This window comes from Pyrus communis, chromosome 7 (assembly GCF_041283825.1).
Source record: "Pyrus communis isolate YQ-2024b chromosome 7, ASM4128382v1, whole genome shotgun sequence".
In the NCBI taxonomy this organism is placed as follows: Eukaryota; Viridiplantae; Streptophyta; class Magnoliopsida; order Rosales; family Rosaceae; genus Pyrus; species Pyrus communis.
This window is the reverse complement of record NC_142571.1, coordinates 19,914,217-19,922,801: the sequence shown is the minus strand read 5'-3', so window position 1 is coordinate 19,922,801 and position 8,585 is coordinate 19,914,217. Positions and strand designations below refer to the sequence as shown.

The window sequence follows — 8,585 nt, the reverse complement described above, 5'->3', positions numbered from 1 at the left end:
AGGTTGTAGAGTATGAATTAGAAACTACTAGCATCAATTATAAAAGAATAATATATATGTAATAATTAATATTATATATTTTTGGTTTGGTATGGGATTTCCGAAATATCGAGAAGTCAATCCCGAATCCCATACCGAAATTTTGGGATCAGTTCGGGATAGCATCCCATAAATTTTGAGAATTTCGATTTGGGAAATTTTTGGTTTGGAATCGGAAATTTTTCGGTTCGGTTCGGGATTTTTGAGAATTTTTTCCACCCTTAGTTTCATGCTCAAGTCATACACCATGACAGTCAGATGTGATGTGGGGGTACATACTTTTCCTCTCAAATGTCACTTTCTCTGGTATTAATTGCCATACTTGCCCCGCGTCCAATGGCAGCCACCTCCAATCCTCCATCCATCTCTCATCTCAACTGAGTGCCCACGACTTTATCGTGATGTAAGAAAATTCTTCCCAGTTGGGTCCCCACCCATTACATATGGTGCCTCTGCCTATGAGGCCTACCAATGCAAGAATAAACCCCTAAAAAAGTGGCTGTTATACATGCACCATAATATCTTACAGTCAACCAAGAACAATATTATCATTTCACCCTTTTGGACAACATAACTGGAAGGGTAAAAATACGAAAGTGAAGTGGGTGAGACGCATGAAGATACTAAAACAACATTTTAATTTGAAATTTGGGTTTTCAACTTTGTGACCACATCAGATAGTGCCCTTGTAGAAGCCCCATCATCACTAAGAGCTGTAGCACCAGCATCCTTCAGGTCCTTCATTCGGCTTCTGAGTCGCTTACCTTCCTCGCCTTCCATGAGAGCTTGAACCACCATCGCAGTCTCCTCCCTTCCAACCAAACCATATTCATCGGGCTTGGGTCTCAGTGCCACCCTTACGTCTTTTGTAAACAAATAAGCATTCATTTTTTGTTCAGCATATAGTGGCCAAGCAACAAGAGGTACACCATTTACAATACTCTCCAAGGAGGAATTCCAACCGCAATGGGTTAAGAACCCTCCTGTTGACTCGTGACTTAGAATCTGAGCCTGCGGTGCCCAATTGGGCACAACCAGACCCCGCCCCTGGGTCCTATCCATAAACCCTTGGGGAAGAAACTTCAAAGGGTCATTTTGGCTGTGAGCAGTAAAATAAGTGGCATTGGCAGCTTTGTCACTGGGACTCCTCACCACCCATAGAAACCTTTGCTTGCTCATTTCCAACCCTAGAGCCAACTCATTGATCTGATCAAAAGAGAGGGTCCCACCACTTCCAAAAGAAACATATAACACAGAGCTACGTGGCTGCTCATCCAGCCACTTCAGACACTTGGATGACTGGTCATCCAAAACGCTACTGAACTCCATTTTTACTAGCGGTCCAACCGGGTAAACCGGCGGCTTACCCGGTTCTTTCTCCTGTAACGCTTTCAAAGCACCTCGCTCCAACTCCGTGAAGCTATTTACCATAATCCCATCGGCCAAACGGTACCGTTTCGCATGATGAATAAACCATGTGTAGGCCTCATCTCTACGGTCCTGAACCGGCTCGAGCAACTCGCTGCCGGGAATTGGGATGCACCCGGGAATCGTGACGGGATCGGAGAGGTCTCGATACTCGCACGACACCGTTTCGTGGAGCTCCGGCGCATAGAGGACGAGAGAAAGGAGCATGGCCGTGGACGGGAAGAAAATGTAGTTGAAGAGGTTGAATTCTTTGGCGACGTCGAAGGCGTCTGTGCCGAAGAGATCGACGACAAGCCCAACGAGCTTGGCGCGGGAGGCCAAGGAGCTGAGAGCGTCGCGGAGGGAGGCAAGGGATCGGGCGACGGTGAGGGAAATTATTGTTTCAATTTTGGAGCCTTGCGGGAGGTCGTCAAAGCAGACTGGCGGGAGGAAGACATGGTCAATGGCGGTTGGCAGGGCGTCTAGGACGGACTTTTGGGCTTTTGTTGGAGGGCCGTCGCAGGGGACTACGAATGTTACGGTGAAGTTGTGGCGGTGGACGAGTCGTTTGGCGAACTCGGCAAGTGGGATGAGGTGGCCCATGCCTGGACTCGGGAGAATTGCTATGTGAGGTGTTTGTGATTTTTCCATGGTGGTTAGCTTGTGCTTTTTGGGTAAGTGCTTTTAATTTGGTGAAGAGAGAGAAGAGGAGTTAGCTGGGAATGTTATGAGAAAGAATCGGGTGAGCTGCTGCTTTTTATAGATGTGAGGTGTTTTGGGAAGAGAGAGAGAGAGGGAGAGAGAGAAAGAGAGAGATTAATGGTTAAATGGGATTAGAGAGGTACTTAATGTAGGGTTTGTGTTGTTTGGTTGTGGTTGAGAGAGAGAGGTGGAGGGGGGACGGCACCTTGTAGAGAGTTTTTTGGGGAATGGCCAGCCATGCAATGAACACATGTATAAGTGATGTCAACTCAAACGTAAGGCTTACGTTATCAGATCAAACTTTACATGGTACTGCTAGGAAAGTAAATTTATAGACTAAATTTATAAACTAAATAATATGTCACAAATAAGAACCATACATGGTAATCAATATTTAAATAATAATTCAATCTTTAGTTTTCATAGCATTTAATATTTACAAAATTTAATCATCCTAATATTATTCGTGTATATGCTTATGACATACATACTGACCTTGTCTAACCTATTTGACGAACATAATTTTATCGGTCTGATAAATCAGACAATATCAGTCATAAATCTTCACAATACGGACTATATTATTTTGAACATGAAGTCAGTCTATACATACTACTTTGTATACATATTGTTAAGCAAAATATGGACAATTTATGTTCTCGAAGAACACAAGTACCACTAATACTCCATTTCCCACAAAGGTGTGTCAATCACTCACCCCACAATTTATCTACATGTAAATGATCAATGACTGACAACCGTTTATCTACAAAGTAAATTATTTTTATTTATTTCTGAAATAGTTAAATTAGAGATATAGTAAGATGGAGAGAAATATTTTATCTACTAAGACAATCCACTCATTACATTTAAAAGAAACATCCACATAAATACAATGGAATTATCATATATTAATTATCAAAGGACCCAACCAAGATGGTCGAAAATGTGCTCTTAGGGAAACTGATAATTGAGCCATCATTTAAGGACCACATGCATGCATCCTAATTACTGGTCATGTTTGTCCTGCCAAATCAGTATCTTCTTTTCTTTTCTGTCAACATAACCCAGTTTATGGTATTTTTATGGGAAAAAAAAAAAAAAAATCATCTTGTACCCATCATGTTACGTTACCACTCTTCCCCTAAGAAATTTACAATTCTTCCATTCTCTCTAATCAATGGAAACGGGTACTTAAGGCGCGCCGTTGACACAAAGCAGTTATATGTGTCAACTTACATCAAAGAGCCAAATTAATGAACTTGTGCCTAAACCTAATTATTCTAGTGGTGTTTTATCACTAAATTGTTATAGCACTCTATTATTAAAGAGCCAAATATCGATTTACGCACACAATTTTTAATTTGGATCATAAGTAGTTACAACATTCTCTTTTCTCCTCTAAATATTTATTTAAGAGAAATGCTAAGGAGACTTTTTTAAAAGTTAGACTCTTCACGGATTTTTTGTCATCTCATATTTTTTGTACAATATTTTTTAATGTTGATACATGAATTGATGTTAAATTATGAGATGGTAGAGAATACAATCCGGTATACCAAGTATCATAATACAAGTGGTTGGATAGTTTTAAAAAAAAATCTCAACCACTTGTGTAGCATTTCTCTTAAATAAGCTTAGATATTTATGAGAAAAAGTTGGACCCGGTTGATGGGTCTTTTTTTTTATCAAGCACATGATTAAGATGTCAATTTTGAATGGAGTGCGTCTTCACTTTGGAATCAAACTTGAATTACTTTGGAATTAATATGGAGTTTGTTTTTGTGATGATGGTATGGAAACGCATTTCTTAATATATGTCAACATTCTTTGGAACTAATTGGCAAAATTAATCTAATGAATTATATATAACATATATTTCATATTGTATACATGACTTGGTCCAGTAACTTGCTTTTAAACAGAGAGGTGATTTATCTTGGGAAATTGGCATTATGATGACTTTACAACTTTCAAGTGCCAATCTAACTAATCCCAGGAAAAAAAAAATTATAGAAATAAATAAACTCCCACGCGAAATGATTGTCTACCGTTCTAAATTTCTTGTACAAAGTTCATTTATGTTTTTCTTACGTCCCCCTCAGCTGTTCTTACTTCAAAATCCAAGCCTTTGTGTAAGAAGGCTTTGTTAACTCATTCAGCATGAAAATTTGTTTCAAAATCCCCTCCGTATAGTTTCAATGAATTTTGTATAAATTATTCCTTCGTTTAGTAAAATAAATAAAATAGAAAAAAAAAAAAAAAAAAAAAAAGAAGGAAGATGTTGATATTGGCGTGTGGAAAACGTGAACACTCCAAATAGTGGATGTTTGGGTCTACAACTCATCCCAATTTTTCCAACCATCCAATGTCCTCTGTTTTTCCACAGGCCAATTTTTGACAATCAAGCCTCTATACCCTTTCCATGCTATGAAGCATAAAATGTGAAAAACGTGTGTTAGGTAAACTTCTATTTTACCTAAAAGCCTAAAAGGGTGGGGAAGAAAAACGAAAAATGAAATGGTCAATTTTTTTAAAAAGAATTGAAATTTGAAGTCGATAAAGGATACTGTTAGTTGAGAAATACTGGACTAGCTGGTAAACAATTATTTTCCAATGTGTGTGTGTGTGTGTGTGTATTGGTACGTATTCATATCCATATATAATCCATGCATGCACTCAATTACGATGATGAAAACATGACGCTGGAAGAAGTTCTAAATTTGATGTTTGACTCTTTCGCACCAGCCAGCGGCCCTTGGATCCATTATTGAGTCGGAGATAATGAGGTTGATTACTCGCCAATAAATCATTAATAATTAAGATTGTCGTGTTAGAATCTTTTGTTATACGTGGGGTCATTATCTATGTGTCAATTAAATTTTAAATTGGCTCTGTAATCTTAAAAGTTTGCAGGTACACGATTTTCTTAGATTTTCAGTATTATATGTTCAACAGAATATTTAGAGAATGTGTGTGTGTGTGTGTTTGCAGGTACACAACTTTCTTAGATTTTCAGTATTATATGTTCAACAGAATATTTAGAGAATGTGTGTGTGTGTGTGTGTGTGTTTGCAGGTACACAACTTTCTTAGATATTCAGTATTATATGTTCAACAGAATATTTAGAGAATATGTGTGTGTGTGTGTGTGTTTGCAGGTACACAACTTTCTTGGATTTTCAGTATTATATGTTCAACAGAATATTTAGAGAATATATGTGTGTGTGTGTGTATGAGATTGGTGGGATCATATTTTTTAACACAAATTTTAAATCATTAGATTATTTCACTATCAATGATTAAGATTTGAACTAATAACTAATTAATTATACGGAAAAAAAAAAAAGAAAGCTAGTTAATTATTATTCATTTCCCTCATAAGAAATTATTATTTCTTATAACATATTGATTTGACCCTCTAAGCGGGACACCACCCTCATAGCATGTTGCTACCAGTAGCCCGTATTTCTTCTAGAGAATCTCTTAATTGTTCTCGGGGAACTAGAAAGAGATTCTTTAACGAGAAAGAATTCAGTTCAAATGTAAGATATCTATCCAGAAGTTTTCGCAACTCAATCATGTATGATGGAATTCAGTTCAGATGTTGGCAAGGCGGCTAGGACGGACTTTTGGGCTTTTGTTGGAGGGCCGTCGCAGGGGACTACGAATGTTACGGTGAAGTTGTGGCGGTGGACGAGTCGTTTGGCAAACTCGGCGAGTGGGATGAGGTGGCCCATGCCTGGACTCGGGAGAATTGCTATGTGAGGTGTTTGTGATTTTTCCAAGGTGGTTAGCATGTGCTTTTTGGGTAAGTGTTTTTAATTTGGTGAAGAGAGAGGAAAGGAGTTAGCTGGGAATGTAATGAGAAAGAGTCAGGTGAGCTGCCGCTTTTTATAGATGGGTGTTTTGGGAAGAGAGAGAGGGAGAGGGAGAGAGAAAGAGAGAGATTAATAGTTAAATGGGATTAGAAAGGTACTTAATGTAGGGTTTGTGTTGTTTGGTTGTGGTTGTGGTTGTGGGAATATTATATGAGGATGTAATATGAGAGAGAGAGAGAGAGAGAGAGAGAGAGAGAGAGAGAGAGAGAGAGGAGGGGGGGGGGACGGCACCTTCCAGAGAGAATTTTTGTTGGGAATGGCCAGCCATGCAATGAACACATGTATGAGTGATGTCAACTCAAACATAAGGCTTACGTTATCAAATCAAACTTTACATGGTACTGCTAAGAAACTAAACTTGTAGACTAAATTTACAAACTAAATAATGTGTCATAAATAAGAACTATACATGGTAATCAACACTAAAATAATAATTCAATATTCAGTTTTCATGGCATTTAATGTTTACAAAATTTAATCTCCCCAACATTATTCGGGTATATGCTTATGACATACATACTGACCTTGTCTAACCTATTTGACGAACATAATTTTACTGGTCTGATGAGTCAGACGGTATTTGTAATAAGTCTTCACAATACAGACTATAATATTGTGAAAATGAAGTCAGTCTATACGTACTACTTTGTATACATATTGTTAAGCAAAATAAGAACAATTTAACTCGAAGAGCACAAGTACCAGTAATACTCCATTTCCCACGAAGGTGTTGTGGATGCAAATTTCTTACTCTTTGTTCTTGGACAAAATTGCACCTACAAAACAAATAACACCTTAGGTCAAGGCAAGAACCTTGCTTTGAGTGTCGTTGGAAAGTTGATCATCTTGTCATCGCTTTGAGCATCGTGGATCGTCGTGGTGGGGCTACATCTCGTCCTCCATTTGATCCGGATCTTTGGAATGTAGGAAGTTTCGTTCATCGTGGTTTTCGAATTTCCCGTCATTGTATTTTTTTCATCCCCACTATTCAAAGAGTTAAAAAAAATCTAGGAATAAGAAAGCATGAAAAATTTACGAACGAACGAGAAACGAGAAACTTTGAATGCAAGAATCTTCTTCGAGCATGTGAATCAAACTCTCGATGAAAGCACCAATTTGTAGATACAAATTTCTTCCTCCTTGTTCTTGGACAAAATTGCACCTACAAAAAAAAAAAAAAATAACACCTTAGGTCAAGGCCAAGAGCCTATGCGTCCACGATGAATTTGGTGGGGTGGGGGGGGGTGAGTTAGAATTTTGAGGGAAAACTATTTGGAGAATTTAGAGAGTTTAGCATGAGAATTGGAATTAAGTTTTGGAGAAGACAAGGTGATATTTATAGGGTGTGGCCGACCACATTGGGAGGAGATGGACCAGCCACTTGGATGGTTTTGTGGGTGAAGTTCATGATATGTGTTTAATTGGCAAATTAATTGAATAATTAATCAATTAATTAGCTTATTAATATAATAAAAAAAGAATGATTTAGGGGTTACCTTCTGGAGAAGATATGATGAGGAATAGATAAAATAGGTTATAAATAAATACCTATTTGGGCACTTTTGACTTGATTGACGGATGATTGTCCACTGCTCACAGTAGGAATTTTGGTGTGCCTCGAGGGTAATTTTGTTCTTTTTACCCAAAAATCCACGTGTCGCATCTTGATTCTTCTTGATTATTTTTTGCTCCACAAATGCCCTCATACCTGTTGGGCTACTCGCAGGTAAGGGCAACAGGTGTAAAGATCTCCAGATTTAATGCAAATTCTCAGGTGGACTTGGAATTAGATTCTTCTAGGAAAGGGAAATAAAGCACCTCCAAAGCCTATTTAAGCCTACCTTAAGTAGGGGATTAAATCAACTCTGGAGGGCAATTATTCATCCCTAGCATTCTTCTTTGCTTGCCCGTGCAAAGAACCGTCTTCCATTGATTTCCTTGTCTTCTCCATGCCGCACCGATGTAAGAAAAACTTAATTCTCCTCGTCTTCTTCTTGGGTGGTGCTGCCATGGGGCAACTATTGAGGTGGTGCGGCACGTTGGTTGGCAAAGGCCAAGAGTTGGCTTGTCATGGGCCAAGGAAGTGGTGTGGCAAGGGTCATTGCTTGTGCTGCTTGGCTTGACTAAAGCCAAGGATTAGCTTGGCATGGGCCATGGTTTAAGCTTCCTCATTTGGGCTGCTTGCCAAAAATGAGGAAACTGCTTGAGTTTGATTTCTCAGCTACCGCAAATAGAGCAGTCAAGGATAGAGCTACCAAGATCGAAGCTATTGAAGATGAAGTGTCGGATGAGCGAACTATTGAGTGCAAAATGGTTGTTGACCCCTGACCATTCGCTACTTAGTTGGTCTTCAATCATTCGATCTTTTGAGCTATATGGCCTTCTTGCATTGGAGAGCTTACCCATATAGGTGTCAGGGAATTAGTTTACCCTATCGCACTGGAAAGCAATTAGTTTACCCTCTCGCACTGAAGAGCTATTAGTTTACCCTCTCACCTTGAAGAGTTATTAATTTAGCCTCTCGCACTAGAGAGCTATTAGTTTACCTTCTCGTACT

The 8,585-nt window shown here is 38.8% G+C and overlaps 1 protein-coding gene across 1 annotated transcript; it reads right to left on the bottom strand.

Moving 5' to 3' along the window:
- Nucleotides 1–519: 519 nt before the first annotated feature.
- LOC137733809 (hydroquinone glucosyltransferase-like) lies at nt 520–2,400 on the bottom strand. Its single transcript, XM_068472999.2, has one exon. The coding sequence runs from the start codon at nt 2,095–2,097 to the stop codon at nt 676–678; it is 1,422 nt and encodes a 473-aa protein (XP_068329100.2). The 5' UTR covers nt 2,098–2,400; the 3' UTR covers nt 520–675.
- Between the last annotated feature and the right edge of the window lie 6,185 nt (nt 2,401–8,585).

Excerpts from the sequence above, each read along its gene's own strand:
- LOC137733809 (XM_068472999.2), bottom strand. The coding sequence starts at position 2,097 with ATGGAAAAATCACAAACACCTCACATAGCAATTCTCCCGAGTCCAGGC.